At 35.3% G+C, this 23,822-nt stretch overlaps 3 protein-coding genes across 4 annotated transcripts; 2 read left to right on the top strand and 1 right to left on the bottom strand.

The window, feature by feature from the left end:
* The first annotated feature begins 36 nt into the window (after positions 1-36).
* LOC139430483 (uncharacterized) lies at positions 37-5,181 on the top strand. Its single transcript, XM_071197542.1, has one exon. It carries the CDS (start codon positions 37-39, stop codon positions 5,179-5,181), a length of 5,145 nt encoding a protein of 1,714 aa, XP_071053643.1.
* Positions 5,182-12,429: 7,248 nt separating this feature from the next.
* On the top strand, positions 12,430-13,118 carry LOC139430482 (uncharacterized). The gene is made up of 2 exons (XM_071197541.1): positions 12,430-12,498; positions 12,609-13,118. The coding sequence occupies exons 1-2, from the start codon at positions 12,430-12,432 to the stop codon at positions 13,116-13,118; spliced, it is 579 nt and encodes a 192-aa protein (XP_071053642.1).
* A 3,361-nt stretch (positions 13,119-16,479) lies between these two features.
* On the bottom strand, positions 16,480-21,466 carry LOC111418207 (cytochrome P450 4C1-like). 2 transcript variants are annotated; one of them, XM_023050698.2, is made up of 6 exons: positions 21,292-21,466; positions 17,960-18,066; positions 17,632-17,908; positions 17,504-17,573; positions 16,917-17,464; positions 16,480-16,858 (listed from the first exon to the last, which is right to left on the bottom strand). In XM_023050698.2, the coding sequence occupies exons 1-6, from the start codon at positions 21,314-21,316 to the stop codon at positions 16,515-16,517; spliced, it is 1,371 nt and encodes a 456-aa protein (XP_022906466.2). In that variant the 5' UTR covers positions 21,317-21,466; the 3' UTR covers positions 16,480-16,514. The 2 variants fall into 2 exon arrangements, with proteins under 2 accessions (XP_022906466.2, XP_022906467.2); XM_023050699.2 differs by having other exon boundaries at positions 16,917-17,446.
* Positions 21,467-23,822: the final 2,356 nt, after the last annotated feature.

Genomic DNA, 23,822 nt, shown 5'->3' with positions numbered 1-23,822 from the left:
CTTCATTCGACGATTAATGTTACTGTTATCATTGTAATGGCGGATCAACTAGTTAGAAAACGTGCTGTGTTAAAAGCATCCTTAACACGATTTGCTAACTTCATAGCTAGCACGGACGAAACACGTGCTACGGAGTTAGAAATACGTTTGGAAAACCACCTAAAGGTACTTTCCGAATACGAAATAATACAAGATCAAATCGAGGAATTAAAGGTCGATGAACCTAATAACGAACGCGAGCGGGTCGAGTTTGAGCATGCGTACTACAAAAACGTCAGCAAAGCTAAGGAAATATTACAAAAAACGGTACAATTATCAGCTAATACGAGCACGTCAACATTTAACAACAACTTTGCCAGTAATTTAGATACAAATAACGTACGTTTGCCAACAATAAATTTACCTGAATTTAACGGTAACTATGAAGATTGGTACAAATTTAAAGATTCCTTCAACGCATTGGTTCACGAGAACAATAAGCTCTCTGAAGTGCAAAAATTTATTTATCTTGTATCATCTTTGAAAGATGCCGCAGCAGAAGTAGTACAATCATTAGAAGTTTCAAGTGAAAATTATCCTGTCGCTTTAGAGTTATTAAACGAAAGATTCGAAAACAAGAAAATCATTGTTAACAGCCACGTTCGCGGAATTTTCGAGTTGGAAAACGTAATAAAAGATGCACCGAAGTCATTGAGACAATTCTTAGACGGTTTTTTGAAGCATTTTCGAGCGCTAAAAGCTTTAAAATTACCGGTAGAACATTGGGATGTTCCAATGGTCTATTTATTAACGAAAAAACTCGATAATAACACGCGTCGTTTATGGGAACAATCAGTATCACAGGATATTCCCAATTTAAACGAATTTACGGATTTTATCAAAAATCGATGCCAAATTTTGGAAACTATTGCTCAGTCGAATAAAACTTTAGACAAGGACTATTCCAAACCCTACAAACAACGTGCGATAACAAACGTCACAGCTACGAAAATTAGTTGCGTTCAATGCAAGGCCTCCCATAGCATTTTTCAATGCGAAATTTTCCTTAAGAGGGCTATTATTGATAGAATACGATTAGCAAAGGATCTAAAACTGTGTACAAATTGTTTAAACTTAAATCATACTGTACAGCAATGCAAATCGAAGCGAAATTGCTTCAAATGTAGTAAGCGACATCACACCTTACTCCATTTGGAAAATGAGAACAGTGAAGCCCCAAGGACAGCCGTTACCTCTCATGCTGTTAACAGAGGAACTTATGTCATTTTATCGACTGCCACGGTCTACATAAAAAACGGAAATGAATTGGTTGAAGCACGTGCACTTATTGACAACGGAAGCGATACCAATTATGTTACGAAGGCATTCACGAGAAAACTGAACGTCACTGAGACAACCATAGACCCAATAACAATAGCCAGTGTGAATGGAGTTACCTCTCAGGTATCCAAACAAACAAACTTGACCATACAAGCAAAATACACTAGTTATCAAGTGAACCTACAGTTTTTGATATTGAATCGTATCACTGAAAAAATTCCTACCATAAAGCTAAATGAACAAGATCTAAAAATTCCTAAGGGTGTGAAATTAGCTGATCGAAATTGGCATACACCAGGTGATATCGATTTGCTGATTGGTGCTGAGATTTTCTATGAGCTACTTCTTAATGGGAAGATAACTCTGGGAAGGAACAGTCCTGTATTAAGAGAAACCAGGTTTGGGTGGTTGATAACTGGCCGATTACACCTAGACCGCGAAACAATGAACTCTTGCCATTTAAGTGTAAGTAACCCGGTAGACTTGCATAATCAGTTGCAACGATTTTGGAGTTTAGATGAATGTCCTTCTGAACGAGTGCTGTCTTTAGAAGAGGAGCAATGCGAACAAAAATTTGTTGAATCTACCACAAGAGATGATAATGGACGTTATACGGTGCGATTGCCCTTTAACGAAAAGATGGAACAGTTGGGAAACAACCTAGCAGAAACCTTAAATAGATTCCAAGGCTTGGAGAAAAGATTGGGTCGCAATGCTATTCTGAAGGAAGATTACAAACGGTTTATGGGAGAATATGAAAGGTTGGGGCATATGAGTAGAATTACTAATTTAAATAGTGACAATTTGGAGGAGCTTAAAGGAGAAAATTCGTATTACATTCCCCATCACCCGGTTTTTAAAACATCCAGCTCCACAACTAAACTTAGAGTTGTATTCGACGCCTCTTCAAAAACTCCAGGTAAATTATCATTAAACGAAACGTTATTGGTAGGACCCACAATACAGAGCGAGTTATTTTCGATATTGTTACGATTTAGAAAACACAAAATAGCTTTGATTGCTGACATCGAGAAAATGTTTCGCCAGGTACGAATTTGTGAGAATCATTGCGATTTTCAGCGCATCCTTTGGAGAAACGAACCTACGGACAAAATTGGAGTATACAAATTATGTACTGTTACTTACGGAACTGCACCAGCAACATTCTTAACTACTAGGTGTTTGACAGACTTGGCTAACTCAGACTTGAATAAGCATTCTTTGGCAGCAAGAGCAATAATAAAGGATATGTACGTGGATGATCTTATCACAGGTTGTGACACATTAGAAGACGGTTTAGAGCTTCAAGAAGAAATATCCAAAATACTAACCAGTGGAGGGTTCAATTTAAGAAAATGGGGGAGCAATTGTATGGAGATCTTAAAGAAATGTACAAGTACAAATGCTAATGATAAACATTTAATTAAAGACGAGACAGATAACAAAACTTTAGGTGTTATTTGGTCTTCATCAGATGACACTCTACGATTTATTATTAACGCAAGTATCAAACCAACTGAAAGAGTGACAAAGAGAACTATTCTAGCAAGTGTTTCCAAAATATTTGATCCTTTGGGATTGGTAACACCTATTACGACTCAAACAAAGGTATTTGTACAGCAACTGTGGATAATGAGGTTGGACTGGGATGACGATTTACCGCAGTTTATTGTTGAGGCTTGGAACCGTTTAAAGGAGCAATTGCTTTCCGTCTCGGAAATTTCCATTCCTCGACGAGTACTTGTGAACAAGCCTGTGGATGTTCAACTTTGTGCATTTTGCGATAGCAGCGAGAAAGCATATGCAGCGGCCGTTTATGTGAGATGCGTTACGGATGATGGTAGCATAAATATTTCTCTACTCTGTTCTAAAACGAGAGTAGCACCATTGAAAAAAATTTCAATCCCACGTTTGGAATTATGCGGTGCATTACTATTAGTCAAATTGGTAAACCGTATAAAAAATGATCTAGACTATAACATTTCCAAACTATTTTATTTCACTGATTCGACAATAGTACTAAACTGGCTTAACGGAAATCCGACAAGGTGGAAGGTATTTGTTGCCAATAGAGTGGCCAAGATACAAGCCCTCAGCAAGATTACTGATTGGTACCATGTCGCAGGAAGAGAAAATCCTGCCGATATTCCAACACGCATTAATGACATAACCAAATTAAATGAATCTATATGGTGGAGTGGTCCAAAATTCCTGTATGATTCTCCTGAAACCTGGAAGGTAGATTATGATGTTGATACAACCGAAACTAAAGAAGAAAGGAGGCAAGCAGTTACACTTACTTGTGAACGAACAGATGATTTGTTGACTAAGTTTTCATCACTCAACAAATTAAAAAGAGTGATGGCATACGTAATGAGATTTAAACAAAACGCATCACAGCCATGTAATGTTAGAAAATTTGGACCCCTAGATTCTGATGAAATAAGTAAAGCATTTATAAAAATTATATTGTTGGCACAGCGTGAGTTTAGCTCCGATATAAATGAACTGAACACAAAGGGTGGATTGTCCACGTCGAGTAAATTAAGGTCATTGTCACCTTTTCTTGATTCCAATAACATGTTACGCGTTGGTGGTAGATTAAAAAATGCTGACATACCGTATGATTTTAAGCATCCAATACTTTTACCAAAAGACTGCCCATTAACGAGATTAATTGTCTGGCAAGAGCACAATAGGCATTTTCATGCAGGAGCGTCAACCACTTTGGCTGCTATTAGACAGTCCTTTTGGCCAATATCTGGGAGGAATACCGTTAGACGTGTCCTACAAAGTTGCATTGCATGTTATAAATACTCGCCGAAACATGTTCAATTAAAAATGGCAAACTTACCTGAAACTAGAACAGCGATAACCTTACCTTTTCAATGCACTTCACTGGATTTCGCTGGTCCTTTTGAGGTTAAAGAAACTAAATACCGCGGCAGACGAATGCTGAAAATGTATGTTTGTGTTTTCGTTTGCTTCTCAACAAAGGCTGTTCACTTGGAACTCATTTCGGATTTGACCTGTAAGACATTCTTAAATTCCTTAAAACGATTCGTCGCGAGGCGCGGTCTCCCACAGCAGCTTTATTCAGATAACGCCAGAACGTTTGTGGCTGCTGATAAAGAATTGAAATTAGCTTACAGAGCCATTACAACATTCTTTCGGGATGATTTAATAAATGGCTTCTTGACTATGCATTCTATAACTTGGAAATTTATGCCTCCACGTGCTCCACATTTTGGTGGCTTGCATGGATCAGCGGTAAAATCATTTAAACGACATTTTAAAAGAGTAACATCCGGAGCTACATTAACGATCGAAGAATTTACGACATTATTGTGTCAAATAGAAGGTATCCTAAACTCCAGACCTTTATATCCGCTTTCAACCGATCCCAACGATTTCCAACCTTTAACTCCTGGTCATTTCTTGATCGGTAGCCCAATTAACGCGATTCCTGAGGTGGATATATCAGACGAACTGCCAAACCGATTACGAAGTTATGAAAAATTAAAACGTCTTCAGCAACTGTTTTGGAAGCAGTTTCAGCGAGACTATCTCACCACTTTGCAACAAAGAGGGAAATGGGCCAAGGATACCGCACAATTGGATGTGGGTGACATCGTGTTGGTAAGGCAAGTAAATTCACCATCTCAACATTGGCCACTGGGACGAATCCTCAAATTTCAACCCGGCAGCGACAAGCGAAGAAGAGTAGTGACCGTTCTGGTGCAAGGAAAAACCTACGTCAGAGCAGCAACTGATGTCTGCCCACTTCCTAAACAGAGTGTTGAAATGGAACATTCCAAGGCGGGGGAGTATGTTGGGGAGAACGAAGCGCCGAGCGTTTAGGCAACCCACCGTGCCGCTGGGCGACGCGTGCATGAGATATATTCCGTGTGTGTGTTGTTCACATAGCAGACATATATAATAAGCGTAGAGCTGAGCAGTGTTTTTAGAAGTGTATCTTTATTTTGTTAACGATTAATAAAGTCAAAGAAACGAAAGGGAGTGTTTAAAAAGAACCTAACCAACTTGAGCTACGAAACAACAACGTAATACTAATACTAATCAAAACGAAGCTTTTTACTGAAGATGTTCAAAATGTCGACCAGCAACATCAATACAGTTTCTCATTCTACGTTCAAAATAAGCCCGAACTGTTTCAAATAGCCCGTAGTTTTCACGAATTGTCTAGCAACCCTGTTAGCCGGCGATTGGGAAATGTTTCAGCATAGAAACGATGTGCTCTCAAACTATTTCCATTGGCACGGCCATACATAAACACCATATCGCTCATTTCAGCATTAGAATAGAAGACCATTGCAAACGATTTCACTTCAGGTTTCGCAAAATCAAATTACTGGAGTTTGGTTATTTCGTAATTTGAACGAAACGTTAAATTAATGTATGTTAGCAGATTGTACGTAAGGCAAAGCCTACTCCTGGTAATGGCCAAATTTTGGTAACTAATGGCATAACGTTTTGTAATGGAATAACTTATACTAACTGGAAGCAATGGAAACATCATACTACTCTCAAAAACAAACAGTTTCATACTGTATCGATTTGTCAATTATCAAATCTGTAGTAGTTACAGTTTAAAAGAAAAAACGTAGAGTCCCAAAAAATTTGAACATCCGGTATCGCGAAAACGGTTGATTTTCGGACCCATGTTGATTAACACTTTTCGACTTGTTTTCTACTGTAGCACAACCCCTATAAATATTTAAACGTTGTTTTAAAACACCTGTATACAGGGTGGTTCAGTTTTTAATCGGGAAACTTTACTAGGATGTAGTACTTACCAAAATAACACAAATTTTTTATATAAACATAGGGTCGCAACTCTTTTGTTTTCGAGCTATGAGCTGTCAAGTTGAGTCAAAAATGTACATTTTATGTTTTATTTCGGGTATAAGTTATCCGTAGAATTTGAAATTTGATATGTATGTACTACTAGTTAATACCTTATTTTCAACCATACCTTAAATTTCTCTAGCCCTCTAAAGGGATGAAATTCACAAACCCTTTAATTTTTTTTGTTTAATTGTTGTAAAGCTTATTCATTATTGGTACTTTTTCTTTATAGCTGGCTATGCAAGTTATGCAGTTACTAGGATCTAGTACTAACTAAATAACACCAATTAATTGTGATTTTCATAAGAAAAGCCATAAATAAGATGAATGTCTGTCTGAACAAATTACGTTGTTTTAAACAATATTAAAAAATGGATGCTCTTGCTTAATAATAGTCAAAAATTATTAATAATCATCAACAATTATGAGGATTCACCGTAAATGAAACTTACAAGTTCTCAGAGCCAACTTTTAGAGTAATTTTAGCTAAACATAGCGGCACATAGCGGTACATGGCACGATATTTTATTTGCTTTACACTTAAACTATTACCTTTAAGGAAAATATTAAAGAGAGGTGGTAAACTTCATCCCCTTAGAGGGTGCTAAGGAAGTTTAAGATATGGTTGAAAATAAGGTATTAACCAGTAGTATATATATATACAAAATTTCAAATTCTACGGTTAACTTATACAAGAAATAAAAGATAAAATGTAAATTTTTGACTCAACTTTGACAGCTCATAGCTCGAAAACAAAAGAGTTGCGACCCTATGTTTATATAAAAAACTTGTGTTATTTTGGGAAGTACTACATCCTAGTAAAGTTTTCCGATTAAAAACTGAACCAGCCTGCATATATAAAATAAACACTAAATGATTAGTACCAAAAATTTTAACGTAGTACAAAATTAGTATATAAATAGCACTAAATTATGGCACTAACAAAATGATGATATCTTAAAAAGAGGGTGTCCAACTACACCCCCACTTTGATATACATATATAAAAAATATGCTAAATGATTAGTACACAAATTTTTAATGTCGTACAAAATTAGTACATAAATCACAAAACCATCAAAATTCTGATATCTTAAAAGGGGGGTCTAACTGAACGTTCAGCTACACCCCCCACTTTGACATATAAAAAAAAATACTAAATGATTAGTACAAAATTTTTTAATGTAGTACAAAATTAGTACATAAATAGTACATAATTATGGCACTATCAAAATGCTGATATCTTGAATGGGGGGTGTAGCTGTACGGACCTGAAATCTTGAAATGGATTTATGAGGCTCATTGAGACTTAAATTAGTTAGAACAACAATTTATTTCCCATGATAACTAATTCAACCACAACAGATAACTCTTCTCTGACTTTATAAAAAAGTAATAATAAAATTGATTGAACTTCTTTTATTAATATTAATTATTTTTTGCCAAAAATTGTCTTCAACTTTCATCTAACTGTCAGGAACAACCGTAAAATTAGGCAGAGAGGATGCTGAAAATTTTCGGAATAAAAAAGGTACAAAACATTACTTTTGCTCTTTCGTAATGTATTGGGCATCCAATTCAACTATGGATGACATAGCCTTTTCTAAGCCAGTACTTATGTACATACTTTACCTAAATTTTGTAGAAAGATGTAGCCACTCTGGATCACAAAACTGATGGCAAACAGTCTACACTCTACACTCAACATAGTAAAACTACAAGATGCACAAACATAAACCCCTGTTTTGGTTTAAGAGTTCTGTAGTTCCGAACAGTTCTGAACCTTTCTGGAATTAACATTTGATGCATATGAAATGCATAACAAAGACTGCATGGTGTTGAAGTTGGATCGCTTGCGGGAAATAAGATGTTCTTAGGCCACGCTTAAGTGTTTATACGCCAACCGTCACATTTTAAGCACGCAAAGTAGAGCCTTGCTCACTGACACGTTGATACTTTCTGACTTTAATCACTGCAACGCTGTTTATGGACCTCATCTGCGTGCAGATGCTGCGGCACGAGTCCAAATCAAAGGATCTCTTACAAGTTGCCTGAGATACGGTGGCTGAGTATGAAAGCAAGGAGAATTTTTCATGAGATAGTATTATTTTTCAAAATTATTATTTTCAAAACTAAGGCTTACCTGTACAATAATATCAGTTTTAGAACGGACGTTCATAATATAAATGTCCGCAGACAGAACTGCTTGTCTATCCTGCCTCATAACTTATCTTTAAGCTATAATTACAATAGAGCTTCCTTCAATGATATTACTAGTGATCTTAATAGTATTAGATGGGACACTGTATTAGCCAACCTAAACGCTAATGATGCTACAGACTTTTTGTATAAACATTTGTTTCTGGCAATAAAAAAATATGTTCCACAAAAGTCCCGGTATGTGAAAGGTTACCCGCCCTGGTTTCAAAGGGATACGATTCGGGTGTTAAATGAAAAACGTAGGATGCATAAACGGTGGAAGCTCTATGGGAATCAGTTGGATTACGTTACTTTTTCGCTTTTGCGTGGTCGCTCAAAGTTTCTGATCGATCGCGATCACATAACATACATGGAACACGTGCAGGATAATATTGTCACAGACCCGAAACAATTTTGGTCTTATCTGAAACGCAGGAGAGGCGGCCCGAGTGTCCCTGCTAGCGTCGAGTATGATGGTACTGTAGCTTCTGATGGGGAAAGCATTTGTTCGCTATTTGCTGAGTATTTTTCGACAGTTTTTACACCACCGTCTGCTATCGTGCTTGACGAGGGGGGCGTGATAGGTTTGTCTAATGTGTCTGTTGGGTCCTTTACTATTGCTGAAGTACACAAAGCATTACATGGGATAGCGTTGAATAAAGGGCCGGGAGCGGATAATCTACCACCAATCTTGATTAGGAACTGCTCTGAGGCTATGGCAATACCCCTACACTTAATTTATAATAAATCTTTGCAACAGGGGATTTTTCCAGAAAAATCCAATTTCTCCAGTCCCAATTTTCAAAAATGGTGCTAGGAATTTAGTTGCTAATTACCGACCGATATCATTATTGCCTATTATTTGCAAGGTTTTTGAGAAATTAGTGTACACCAGCGTCTTTTTTCAAGTCAAACAGAATATACATATGAGTCAACATGGGTTTTATCCTGGACGATCAGTTGAAACCAATTTATTGGAATACACAGATTTTCTGTTCTCGGCACTTGATAATAACGTACAGGTGGATGCGGTGTACACTGATTTTAGCAAGGCATTTGATAAGGTGGACCACACTATACTGTTAAATAAGCTACGATGTTTTCTCGTGACGGGTGGCTTGCTGCGTTGGTTTGGTTCCTACGTGTCCGAACGCACCCAAGTAGTACGCACGGGCGGCTACTCTTCGCATCCATCTATAGTGACTTCTGGCGTGCCTCAGGGCAGTCACCTGGGACCACTACTATTTTTAATATATGTTAATGATATATTCTCTTGTATAACCAATTCACGCTGTTTAATGTATGCTGATGATTTAAAAATTTTCTTGCCGGTTCGGACCACAGATGATTGTGTGAAGTTGCAGGCTGACCTTGACAGGCTTGACCAGTTCTGTGTTAGAAATCACCTTATTCTAAATATTGTCAAATGCCATACTATTTCATTTACTAAAAAACGCGATTACATCAAATATATCTATTGTATTGGTACGGAAGGCCTGCGTCGAGTGACGCACACCGTCGATCTTGGTGTAACACTCGACCAGAAGCTGATATTTGACAGACACGATGACGGAGTGGTAATAAAATGTTACAGAATGTTAGGCTTTATAAAACGATCCACCGAGCATTTCACAAACTCAAGTGCAATTATAAGCATGTATACTGCTTATATTGGCAGTGTCTTAAACGTTGGAAGCATTGTCTGGAATTAACAATATGCGGTTTACATTGAATGGTTAGAAAAGGTTCAAAAATGTTTAATTAAATATCTTTGCTACAAAACCAGACGTGAATATGTGGATTATCCCGCAATTGTGAGATGTTCGGATTTCTGACTCTCCGTCAATGACGAGCATATAATGACGTACATTTTCTGTTCAAGCTTGTCAGTGGTCTTTCTGATTCACCATCTTTACTGGCTAGGATCGACTTTCATGTTCCCCCGCGGCAACTGCGATATGACTTTTTGTTTTACGCACCTATGCCGCGAACAAATGCTTATCGGAATTCCCCTATTCTCAGAATGGAGCGTACCGCTGATCGTATTAATTGCGATTTATTCGCCCGTTCGTCCCGTTGTTGTTCTCTTGTTCAAATAAATAAATAAATAACACTCAACTGTTTAAAAGGTATTTTTCTTACAAAATTGCCGATTTTTGCAATTGGAAGCTTTACGTTCTAAACAATAAGTGCTTGTCTTCAACAAAGCATATAAATTGCAATTTGATTTTTGATATTACTTGAAAAAACAATTTTGTTTTTGTTCTTTTGTGTTTTGTCACGTTTTGCGTGTTTTCTCGATTTATCTGTTTTCTTCTATTCTCTTCTTATTTATAATATTTTCAGGAGTTTGTGAAAATCAGAGGTGTTTATCTAAACCTCCTCTGACAATCGTCCTAGTTGACTTGATTTAATTAATAGTATTTTTATTTTGCTATATTATTATATTTTTGTATCAGGTTTTTGTTATCAGGTCAATAAATGAGTTGTTATTATTATATTATCATTATTAACAATAATATAATGGTAGAAATACCACAATTATGGTACTCCTTCTTTTATTGAGCCTGTTTTGGTTCAAAAGTACTGTAGTTCCGAACAGTTCTGAAACTTTCCGCGCATACATATTGCATATTAGACGTATGCACGGAAAGATTCAGAACTGTTGCGGTCTGTCCTAATTTCATTTTCAGTGCCTTTCATTGACTCCAGATTGACTCCTTCAGACATAGAATTTTTTGATTTTCCCTTTATAAATTTAATTTTATAGATTTAATTTTATAGATTACAAGAAAATTGTCATTGAATACTTCTTATAACTGAGAAACCATCCGGGATCAGTTTAAGAGTCGCCTTACTGATAAAATTTTTGTGATCAAAAGATTATGATCAAATTGAGGTAGTCATGCAGCAGATATCAGTGATATTGGAAAGTCTAGTTGTAAATCATGACGAAAGAAAAGATATTCGGCGACCTTTTAACAGAGCTAAAAAAATAGGTCACTATGAACAATTAAAATGATATGTGGCTGATTATAACATGAATATTCGCATGGCCAAAAAAATCCACGGTAGAGGTTCTAATGCAGGCCAACTTTCCTGGAAGGCTGATTACAACATCGCTAGTACAGGTATTTCCCTAGTGATAGGCACTATCGAATAAAAACTATCGAATAATTCGATAGTTGCTAAGTATTCGAATAATTTGATATAATAGACGCCACGAGAGCTGGCAGTAAATCATCGTTTTCCGTTCTTACAAATGCCATACGTAGTAAATTAAAATTCACAAATCGCTAGAGAGTATTATGTGTTAGAAAGAGATAGCATTAGTGTAATATGTCTGCTGTACAATTCAAATAGCCACGTCGAAAAAGTACGTCTGTTCTTCTAAGGGATGTCACTCTATAATTATAACCTGAAATTGAAACGTCTTCTGAGCGTTGTCATGAATCTGTTGACATTTTTAAAAGCCGAAAATATGTTTTCTTTGAAAGGAAAATCATTAAATAAAAAATCTATGATGATGTTTATGAATGTTTTAAATTATTTTCGGCATACATACGCGAATGAAGGAGAAACTAGAAACTTAGAGAAAAGTGCTACTGCTTGCGGAATTTCGGTAAGAACCACTTATCGAATCAAAAATCGATTTGAAACCGCATCATTAGAAGGAACCTTTGTATCCTCACCCCAAAAAACACGTAATAGGCAAAAAGTAAGGTGGACTGATATTGATGACTTTGTGAAAGACGCCATACGTCGTAAAATTTATACAAACCGCAATAAACTACTTCCTGTTACTGTAAAATGTCTCAAAGAGGAGCTTCGTAAAAACAATGTCTTCAGTTTTTCAGCTACTAGCCTAAGACGGTGCTTGAAGTCTATAGGATTTACATATACCATTGACAATAATAGAAGAGGTTTGATGGAGCAACCGCATATTATGTCTTCTCGTGCAAAATTTTTGAGACTATATATGGAAAATAAGACTGAGGAATAAGACTTCTTGCTGAAGGTTCAGCAAGAAGAAGTTGGCATGATGACAATAAAGAATCTATTAGAAGAAAAAATATTAGTGAAGGAAAAAGATATATTGTTCTGCATGCTGGTAAAAGCGAAAGATTTATTGAAGGAGCAAATGTATTGTTTGCATCTACGTCAAAAAAAATTTTTTTTGATTATCATGATAACATGAACGCTAATTTATTTAAAAAATAGTTTACAGAACAATTGCTGCCAAACTTAGAAAATCCTAGTATAATTATCCTTGATAATGCATCTTATCATCCAAAATTAATCCAAAGAATACCCGCTACTACATGGCGCAAGGAGGAACTTCAAAGTTTTTTGAAAGCTAACAACATTGCATATAATTCTAATATGCTTAAAATGGAACTATATGCGTTAGCTAAAGATGCCCAAGTTACCCAAACGTATGAAATTGATGAATTGGCGAATGAGTGGGGCCATAAAGTGCTTCGATTGCCACCTTATCATTGCCAATTCAATCCTACTGAATTAGTTTGGGCAAAATGTAAACTTTTTTACAACCAGCATAGTGATAGAGATGGATATATGGTGATGATAAGGTTTTGGCAATGTGGTCAGGTTTACACTTTGTCACGCGTAAACGCAAAGGAATGGCGTCATTACACTAATCACGTTGAGAAAGAAATGGAGTTTTTCTGGGTATTAGAAATCATCTGGAAAGAGTGCAGGCGCCATTAATTATTAATTTAAATCAGGAGAGTAGTGATGAAGAAGAGGATGATATGGACTAATTATAAATATTAAATAAAAATTATTAAATATTAAATATGAATTAAATATTAAATTAATTTATTAAATATAATATATGTATATATATATATAATAATATATAAACGCTTTTTCGCTGGTTAACCTCTCCTATCTTTGACAATGTTTGACATATAACCTCTATTACTAACATAACCTACATTTAAATGTATGTGGTGAAATAATCTAAGTCGTACGTCCATATCTTGATTCATACGATTTTTAAACGTCAAGTCACTGCCACCTCTCGTGGTTTCTACTATATCAAGAAATGTATTCGAATGTTTGAATAAGTATCATAAACTGACCGGCAAAAAAAACCGGCCACTAAAATTTTGCCACAATTTCAAAGCTGGGTTTCTCGCGAACCACTCATTCGATTTTGATGATTCCTTTTTTGATCGAAAGGTTGATTCTTCTGTAATAATCCTGCGATAGAAATTTTTATTCGGATATTAATTTGAACATATACGGGGTGCAAGAATGAGAAATGCATTTTTTCTCGAAATTTGAAATACCCTGTGGGGTGCAGATGCTACAGCAGAGGGTGTTAACTGGAATCAAACGGTAACCCAATCTTTTCTGAACATTTTGTTTTTTTATTCACTCTATTATCTCTGTTACTAACGAAGATGCAGTGTTTTAAAGCGAATGCCTGTGAAAACAAGAGAAACAAGCATACAAAATCTAAGGTGGCGCGCGAGGTAGCGTATGTCAGTTGTTTCGAATAGTAAATTGACAGTTGTCAAAGATGCCGTTGTCAATAACTGATGTTGCGCGTATTATTAGTTTAATTGAAGATGTTTTAATTGAGATTTATTGTGCTAAACACTCTGAGGAATCGTAGAACGACTGCTGTAGAAACTCGGCATCGTCTTCAAATGGTGCGTGGGGTTGACGTAAGTAAAAGAACCATTCGTCGAAGACTTGCTGAAAGTGATCTAACTGCAAGAAGACCTGCCAAAAGACAGCGGCTGCTCCAGAGACATCGGCGAGCACGTTTTTAATTTGGGCGCCTACATACGAATTGGAAAATGGAACAATGGGGTAAGGTGCTCTTCACTGACGAGTCCCGATTTTGTCTCCGGTCACCTGATGGTCATCTTTGTTGAAAATGGCACGCTAAATGCCCACCGTTATATCCAAGATATTCTGCAAGAAGCTGTCGTGCCCTATTCCCATTTTATTGGTGACGGATTCATGCTAATGCATGACAATGCGCGACCGCACTTAGCACGTGTGATTCGCGAATATCTTGATGAGGTGGGTATTGAACGGATGGAGTGGCCAGCGTGCAGCCCGGACCTTAACCCTATCGAGCATCTTTGGGACCAACTTCAGAGACGCATTCGTCGTCGTCCTGTCCTACCGGACAACCCTCAGTAGTTACGAATTGCTCTTGAAAAAGAGTTTACCGCAATTCCTCAGGGATCAATTACGAACCTAATCAGTTCGATGCCGACTACATGACGTTACTTTGGCTCGTTGGGAGCACACACGCTATTAATTTTCGTGTTATTATTAATTATTACATTAAATTAAATTTGTTTTCTTGTTTATTTGTCTTTGTTTTTACCGCATATTAGAACTGAGAACAGATGTTTACAATAATGAACGTATGGACGTACGCAATTCTGTAATTCTAAGAAAATGTAAGTGCTTCTGCAAAACTGTTTCGGGTGCCCAGTTTTACTTTTCAAGGTCAGTGATTTAAGGCGCCACTTTTAACAATGATTAAAAATCTGTATAGGCTTCTTTGGAAATACCCGGCCACACCATCACAGAACCACCATCGAAACTTTCGCGTTTCATAATTATTGTATAGTCCACAAATCTTTCATTTCAACGTCTTCATATTCGCTCCTGACTATCGGGTGATAGTAGACAAAACCACTACTCATCCGTAAAAAGGACCTCCATTGCACTACTCATTCCTCCATTGCTCGATCTCCCAATTCACATGTAAGTGCGCACATCGATATCTAGGAAGCAGCCTCGGCCCTTTGGCAGCCTTCTTGCAGCCAGACCAGTTCTAGCAAGTTTTCAGCGAATGGTTCTCTCACTGACATCAACAGCACGCACCATTTGAAAACGATGCTGAGCCTCTACAGCTGTCGTTCTACGATTGCTTAGAACAATAAAACGGTCATCAACTACTATTGTCACTCATCTTGTTTTCACAGGCGATCGCTTTAAAATACTGCATCTTCGTTAGTAACAGAGATAATAGAGTGAATAAAAAAAGAAAATGCTCAGAAAAGATCGGGCTACTGTTTGATTCCAGGTAATACCCTCTGCTGTAGCAGCTGGGGTGAGAGAATAAAAGTTTTTCTCATTTTTCTCACCCCGTATATGCTCAAATTAAAATCTGAACGAAAATTTCTATAGCAGGATTATTACAGAAGAATCAACCTTTCCATTAAAAAAAGAATCATCAAAATCGAATGCGCGGTTCGCGATAAACCCAGCTTTGAAGTAGTGGCAAATTTATAGTGGCCGGTTTTTTTTGCCGGTCAGGTTATATTAAAATTTGTTGATTACTAAAACAATAAAAACACAAAAATCTTTATTAAATTACTTTTTTTTTAAGATATATACACAAGATATATACAGACTTCGTTACCGAAATATGCAGGATCGACAAAGAAGTACTAATTTATATAATAATGCTATAAATATGGAGATATAATTTGCATATGCAAATATGCAAATGCATACAATTCGATGTCTAGTAATGAAACTATCTTCTACCGTAATTTTGAAGATTTAGGTATAAAATGTTCAAAATATATATTCAAAATTATATATATTTTGGCATAATATAAAGAATTTGAAATAACCATTAAAAACTTACTGTATTTAAATGTAGATAACAACCAATCAAGCAAGTAACTCTGTAAAGTAGAAGAAATTCCGTAAAACAAACTTATTTTAAGTAGAGTTATTTCCACCACTCCCATGTAGATGTCGCTTGAATACAAGGGTTGTAATTTTTATTGATCGCATTAATGTGGGTAAGCTTCGTAGAGCTTTTCGCTATTGGTAGGAAGTTGCTTTGTATATAGTGGTGGGGTTCCCGTTTATTAATATCATAAGGGAATAAGCTGTTGTTATTGCGCAGCCCAAGGCAATTTTCCTCCCCGTTCTCCCGGGACGTGTAAACGTTGCATAATTGTTTAATTATTGAGTATAATCAGGCCACCCAGAAGCTCGGTTTTACGTTACCCGGAAGAAAACCGGAAACCAAAATCTAAGATACTAAACAGTTTAGAATGAATTAATAAAAAAAATTATTATTGTCATTATTTATTTATTTATTAAAATAAATTATTTTGTACGTTTTCTCAAAGCAATTTTGAACGGATTTTCTGTTTTTAAAACTATTTGAGGTATAATATTTATGGATTCGCGTGTATCAACAGGAATAACTTCGTAAGCTTTTAATATCGATGCCAATAACGTTTTTTCTTCGTACATTGCGAATTTTTGGCCAATACAGTTTCTAGGACCAGCACTAAAAGGGATGTAAGCGTAAGGATGGCGATTTTTAGAATTTTCGGGTTGAAATCGATCAGGGTCATATTTTTCGGGTTCTGGGTAAATTTCAGGATTTCTATGAGTATGATAAATATCTAAATTGCAATTAGTTCCTTTGGGAATTTTAAATGCATCTAAAATAATAAATAAAATTAATGAAAATTTTAAAAAGGTAAAAATCATTGATCTTACCTAATGTAATATCTTCAGTTAGTACTCTAGAAATTAATGGTACACTTGGATAAATCCTCAAACTTTCTTTTATACAACATTCCAAGTATTTCAATTCGTTCAAATCTGAAATGGTTTCAGGCGTATTCTTATCACCAAGGACATCTTGAATTTCCTCGTAAGCTTTTTGCTGGTAATCTTGATTTAATCCTAACAAAAATAAAGTCCAACATATTCCGGTTGTTGTCGTATCATGACCGGCAAACATAAAAGTATCGACTTCCGCTCTAATATCAGAATCGGTTAGTTTCTCGGTTGAGGTCAGCAAAAGATCCAAAAACGATAACCGTTTTTTCGTAAAAGTTTCGTCGTCTTCTTCAATTTTAATTGGATGTTCTTTTAAGTATTCTTTTCGTTCCGAAATGACTTTATTGGTGAAGTTATGTAAAACTTTAACGTTTTCGTAGAAAGATTTTCCCTCTTTTAAAAATGGATATAAAGGTGTTTGTTGTAAAATACTTGCTTGTCTTATTATAAATAATTCTCGTGTGCTATTAAAATAATGTTTGCTAAAAATTAAAATTAATATTTATAAATCTAATAATTACTTGTTCGTTGCTTGAATGTAGCTGCTATTTCTATCTGACACGGCATTTAAAGAAATACCCATTGCAGTTTCTGTTAATTAATTTAATATATATTATTTAAATAAAATTTTAATTCATATTTTTCTTACCACAAATTATATCTAAAGTACAATGAGTTATATATGGACAGATGTCAAAACCATTCCCATTGCTTTCTTTTTCTAAATAATCAATTAATAATTTACTTTTTTTGACGAAAACAGGCATAAAATGTTCTAATATTTTAAAATGAAACGTGGGGGTGATCATTTTTCTTCTTTGATGCCATTTTACTCCGTTGCTTATTAATAAACCATCTCCTAACCATTCTTTTAAAGCTTCATACATCATTCCTTTGTGAACGTGAATAGAACTTGACATAATTTGCTGTAAAAATAACGATAAACTGAAAAGTAACTTAATTGTAATTTAACTTACCTCAAGATGTTCTGGTTTTGTTACATTAATTAACGGTATAAAACCACTAAAAGCTCTAAATAAAGGACCATATGTTTTAACCATTTCCGAAAAGATTTTGAAGATATCTAAAAAACATTGTTTAAAAATTGTGGACAATATCGATCGTTATAAAATAGTCGAGATTGTATCAACTTAACTATAACTTTAGATTGCTGAAAGCGCGGTTGGTTAAGTTTGTGCAATGCAATTTGCTAGATCAGCTGAATCAAGAACATGATTCAGCAAATATATATATAAATCCTTCGAAGATTCCGATGACGACTCCAAGCAATTAGATAACGAGCAGTTGGATGATTTTTCTGACAAACTCTCTGCGAAAATTTGCAATGCTCCGCCTGAAGCAACTCTTGTTTCCAATTGAATTGCAAAAGAAGATGAAGAAGTGGTTTTGAAGAGCGATAAAGATGCTAATCAAGTAGCTACTAATCAAATATGTACCAAATAACAAAAGATAGATGTTATCCAAAAATTCGGAACATTGAATGTGCGATCCTTCTCCAGGCCCAGAGCTCTCAAATCACTTATAGAACAGGTTGATGGACTCAACATTAACGTTTTGCACCTTTTTCATATCCCAAGATCTGTTTATTTCTTTTGCCTGCAGTATTTAATCTACTGCAAGGAGTATTTAGTTTTTTTCCAGCAGAATTTAATCTACTACAAACAGTATTTAGACCTCCACAGATAGAAAGTACTCTTCTGGAAACGGTAACCAACCTTTAAGGGCCCATTAGGGGTAATCTGCACGTTACACAAAAAGAGGATTCAACTGGATTGCTGAAATTACAGAGGTATTGTCTTGCTCAACGTAACCTATAAAATACTCACGATGATACTGGGAGAAAGAATGAAGCAATTCCTCGAGAACGTAGTAGGGAACTACCAAGTGAGCTTCTTTTACAATGAACTAAATATTCGCCGTACAAATGTTGGAAAAGGTACGGTATATATCACCTATTCATAGTCTTAGAGCTGTATATAAATACATAGAAGCAAAGTAATAAAAGCTACGGTCAACTCTACGATGACATTGCGATACAAGAAAAACAACACAAACTTTCGAAATAAACCACAGACTGCGACAAGGAGACGCGTTGTCGTGTCAACTGATTAATATCACACTGGAGAAAGTAATTATAGAGGCAGATAATATTTAGGTTGCAGAGAGATGCGAAAAGGATTGGGGTTCCGAACTAGAAAGCGGTGGACTTGAACTGACAATGAGACAGTTGGAGGAGCTCTAATGTAGACCAATACTCGACTTGGGCTGTAACGCAAGTGAATGGAATGGATTCAAACTAACAAACTGAAGCAAGGAAGGACAGTACAAGTAACTTTTGACTGCAGTCTATGTAAAATTAATGTATATTCGGTCCACTGCTTTAAATATAAAGCAGAATAATGCCCACTTTAACAATCTTCTTGATAAGTTACCCAGGAGATAATTACCATGGTTGAGGCATTTTAATTGGCTGAAAGCTGGATTTATCTATCAGATGAATTTATCAAGAGATGGTAAAAGTGGTCCTAAGTGAGGCACATACTAATACGGTTGGTAATATTTTTTATTAACCGACTTAAACAAAAAGTTTTAGATCTATGCAACTGCACTGAACAGATCTTGTTTGAACTTTCTGAATTTTTGATTTGCTTCTTATATGTTTCAAATTTTAAAAGTTTAAAAATTTACAAAACATTTAATGGAAGTATTTAGCCAGAAATATGTCGACTATTTTTGGAAACCAGATAGATATGTGAATTGCAAAATGAGTGAGTGATACGAACTGTTCTATGACTAGCCAAAAAGGTGCAGTTTATAATGCTTCGAAAATGCCTGCTTTTTTGTTCCTATAAGGACATTTTGTTCTTTATTAAATTGTGAAATCACAGTAATGGATAAGGTTCTTCCCAGTTTGTACTGTGATTATGAAATCTAATAGCCTAACATCAACGCTTTGCCGAGTTTTCTAATATCAAGTAGTAAGCTTCTTAGTTTGGACTTTAGGTACACAAATTGCTGAATGCGAGAGCAACAGTCAACACTCATATATATATATTAGTGAATCATACAGATGAAGCGAATAAGCTATCTGAAAGCAATATCAGTATGTATGTTACCGGCCAAACCAGATTTCAAGCTAAAGTAGCTTTTCCTAGGTCAAACCAGTTTGTTATACGAGTGTTGCAATCATCTAGTTTAGTATAGGAAAAACTAGTTTGGCGTACCTACTTATTATCGATACGCACTTCAGACAAAACTAGTATGTGATCATGTCAATTCTTGATGTAGATAGAGTTAGAGGAGGCCTGAATATAGGCCAGAAATTCTATTGTAGGTTAGTTAGTTAAACACTTCTCATATTGATAAATTGAAGCAAATTAGTCATAATAATATAATTTAACAAAATAATTTTACAATTTTTACTAGAAAGACAACTTGATCAAGATATTGAAATCTCGTTAAGGGCTACAGTAACAACTCATTAATTTAAAACAAATTTTGCGAAGTGTACCTACTTGCACCAAAAAAACAGCACAGCAGATGTGAGTGTAAGAAAGAAAAAAATTCTGTGCAATTCTAAATGCCATCAGAATATGCCTTGCAGAAACAAATAAAACACTCAAATAAAAGTTTAAACAAATTACACTTGTTGATTTTAATAAATCTGTGTACTTAATAAATATTGTCTTTTATTAGTTAGTTCAATTTATAGTTATGACTTCATACCCTCTTTATCATTAAAAGGGATGTAGCCTAGATCCTAGGTCAAAGTAGTTTATCCCATGCTGATGTAATTAATCCTAACATGCGTAGGAAACACTGTTGTGATCTAGCAAAAACTAGTTCAGTCTGAAATCGGTTTTCCAAAGTACTGAAAGAATTAAAACACTCAAAAAGTTTTCTAATAAATCCGTTTTTCAGGTTTAGTTTAACCCTGAAAAATGAAAAAAATTTACACAAACACTGATTTGCCTAAATAACTGATTGACATTGTCATTGAAGAGTAGACAATCAGGCTTTCATAAACCTTTAAAATGAATGCAGAAAAGTTTAAAATTTGCCTTTGCATTATAGATATAAAGATGACAATTATTGTGTTAGTTATTGTGTTTTGAATAATTAAAAATTTAATAAAGCAAACAAAAACCTTAATTTTGAATATGTTCCTGTTAAAAAGTTTTAAATTTTTATAAAAAATAACTATTCAAAAAATTGTTTTATCTCCTTATAAAATCATTTTTTAACAGGAACTTTCGTTTAAATAAAAATAAATTAAATAGTATATTACCTGAACGTTTAACTCCGATAAACATGTATAAATTTCCAATAATTGGATATATTTTTGGACCAGGAATTTTACTCAAAGGAAGAGAACAGCAACTAAAGCGCCAAAATATTCAATCATTTTTGGAATCTTTTTTTTTGTAGAACGCAACAATATCGTGCGAACACCCGAGTCAAACTAAGCATGTTTTACACTATTTACATTATCTATTTTTAGATTTTTAGTACAAGAGAATACAAAATTCAAGGTCGTTGAGTCATATCGATTATTTTATATAGACTGTCTCTGAAAAACTTGTACACTGTAGTACCACAGATTTTTGAACTAAAAGTAGGTCGAATTAACCCAACTTATCTATCTATATTTAAAGTCACACTCATTCTAAGTACATTCCTATGTATATCTTCATGCTAAGCATATTTTTTAACATCACTTACAAGGGAAGTATCACAACTGTCTGACAGAGAGTTTAATGAAATTTGGTACATTCATAGAGTAGACCAAAATAAGGTTTAGGTATTTTTTTAAACGTGCGGTAAAGGCCCCCAGCCGTGTTTTGGGGGTTGAAAGTTTGGGGAAAGTTTCGCTTATATTTCGAAAACGAAAAGTGCTATCAAAAGTTGGGAAATAAATTGATAAAGTAAAAACTGATATTCATTTCTACTGCTCACACTACACTTGGAGGGAATTGCTGAGTATCTAAATAACAACATGAACTACAACCTCTACAATAGATGAAACTCTCAATGCAATAACTGCATTAAAAAATGGGAAAGAATCTGGCATTGATAAATTGATAAAGTATAATCAATATCACGCTAACTGGATATAACTGCAAGGCAACTGTTAAAACATGGAATTGCGAAACATGGACCATGTCGACAGGATATGAAAACAAATTAGAGAGTCTTTGAAAGACTCTTAGGTCAGATATATAGACTGGTAAGAGATGGTGGTGAAATGTGAAGAAGAAGAATGAGTAATTGATATGAACTGTTCTTGGACTAGCAAAAAAGGTGCAGTTTATAATGCTTCGAAAATGCCAGCTCAAGAAGAATGACAGCTCATGGATGGTCCAGACCTAGTACAACAAATGAAAATATGAAGAATAGCAGATTGCGACAGCTAGGCAAATAGGAAGCGAACAGCTAGTAGGAAATTAGAAGCATTCGGCGTCTGACGGATCGGAATGACAACGTATGCAAGGAAAAGTCCGCAGAAGACTATAGTGCTGTGAAAAGAAGAAGAAGACAACACAGCATACAAACTGTTCTGTCAAAAAAATCTAGGAATACCACTGTTATCTACGGAATATAAGATATTCAAATATATACTAAACCAACGAGTCTATCCATTTGCAGAAAAGATTATAAGTGAATATCAACTCGGATTTAGGAAATAAAAGTCCACAATCGATCAGATTGTTACAATCATGGGAATATGATCTAGTGTACAATATATTTAGTCACGATAACAAGCACAGACACAGAGGCACGTGTCCATATACAAAAACAGCTAACATAAACATTTGACATCATAGTGCATTTAAGTTTGCTCTTGAATATATCATAATGCAACCTATCGAGCAATAAAATCGTTCAACTGGCTTCATATATAGGTGATATCAACACTATAGAACGATGAAAGATGCAGAGAAAACATACAAAACAATGAAAGAAGAAGTGGCAATTAGAATTAATAAAGAAAAAAGAAAAGTCATTCTTCAAAGCAGAATCAAAACCATGATTAACAAGATTACGTAGGACAAAATGGAGCCCCTAAAAGTGCATAATTACTTTGGAGTAAAACTAGGAAGCCTAAGCCGAGAAGAGGATGACATTTGAAGCAAAATTACGAATTACAGACAGACTACTTTATTTATAGAAATCAACCATACACTAAGTAAAAATGTGAACTATTAACTATTTTTCAATATAATCGCCGCCAATATTAAGGCTCTTATCCCAGCAAGCCACAAGCTTCTATATAGCTTCTTCGTAAAAGGTACGATCCAAATTTTTAAAATACTGTCTTACTTCAACGTAACTTTCAACGGCCCAAACAATAGGACTATAGGGCGGATGGACAAGAATTTCCCAATTGTGTTTCTGAAGCCAGCCCTTCGTTTGATTTGAGGTGTGCAGTTCTGCATTGTCATGCAATAACCTTATTAACGCCTTCTCCGCAAGTCTTCAGTATTTTTTATTAACTACGGTAGGTATTTCATTATTTGCATGCAATTGAATGATAGCTAGCATTTCAAACGTGGAGTGAGTTTCGATCGGAGCATGTACGTGACATTGTACGACTGTTATTGCACACGTTGTACTGAACCTAAGGCAATATGTTTACAAGTATCTAAAATGCGGGCAAGTTTTAACATTGAGAGTGAGGTAGGCAATGTGTCGTGCAAACGTACCTTTGGGACCGGACATCCCTCGTATGTTAGCTAACTGAGCATATTTTGCACTTGCAAACATATTCAAGTCAAAAACCATACACTACAACATTATCATCAGAGTACAAAAAAGCAC

This window comes from Onthophagus taurus, chromosome 7 (assembly GCF_036711975.1).
Source record: "Onthophagus taurus isolate NC chromosome 7, IU_Otau_3.0, whole genome shotgun sequence".
NCBI classification, from domain to species: Eukaryota; Metazoa; Arthropoda; class Insecta; order Coleoptera; family Scarabaeidae; genus Onthophagus; species Onthophagus taurus.
Note: the sequence above shows the minus strand (reverse complement) of the source record. Positions and strands in the feature narration are given on the sequence as shown.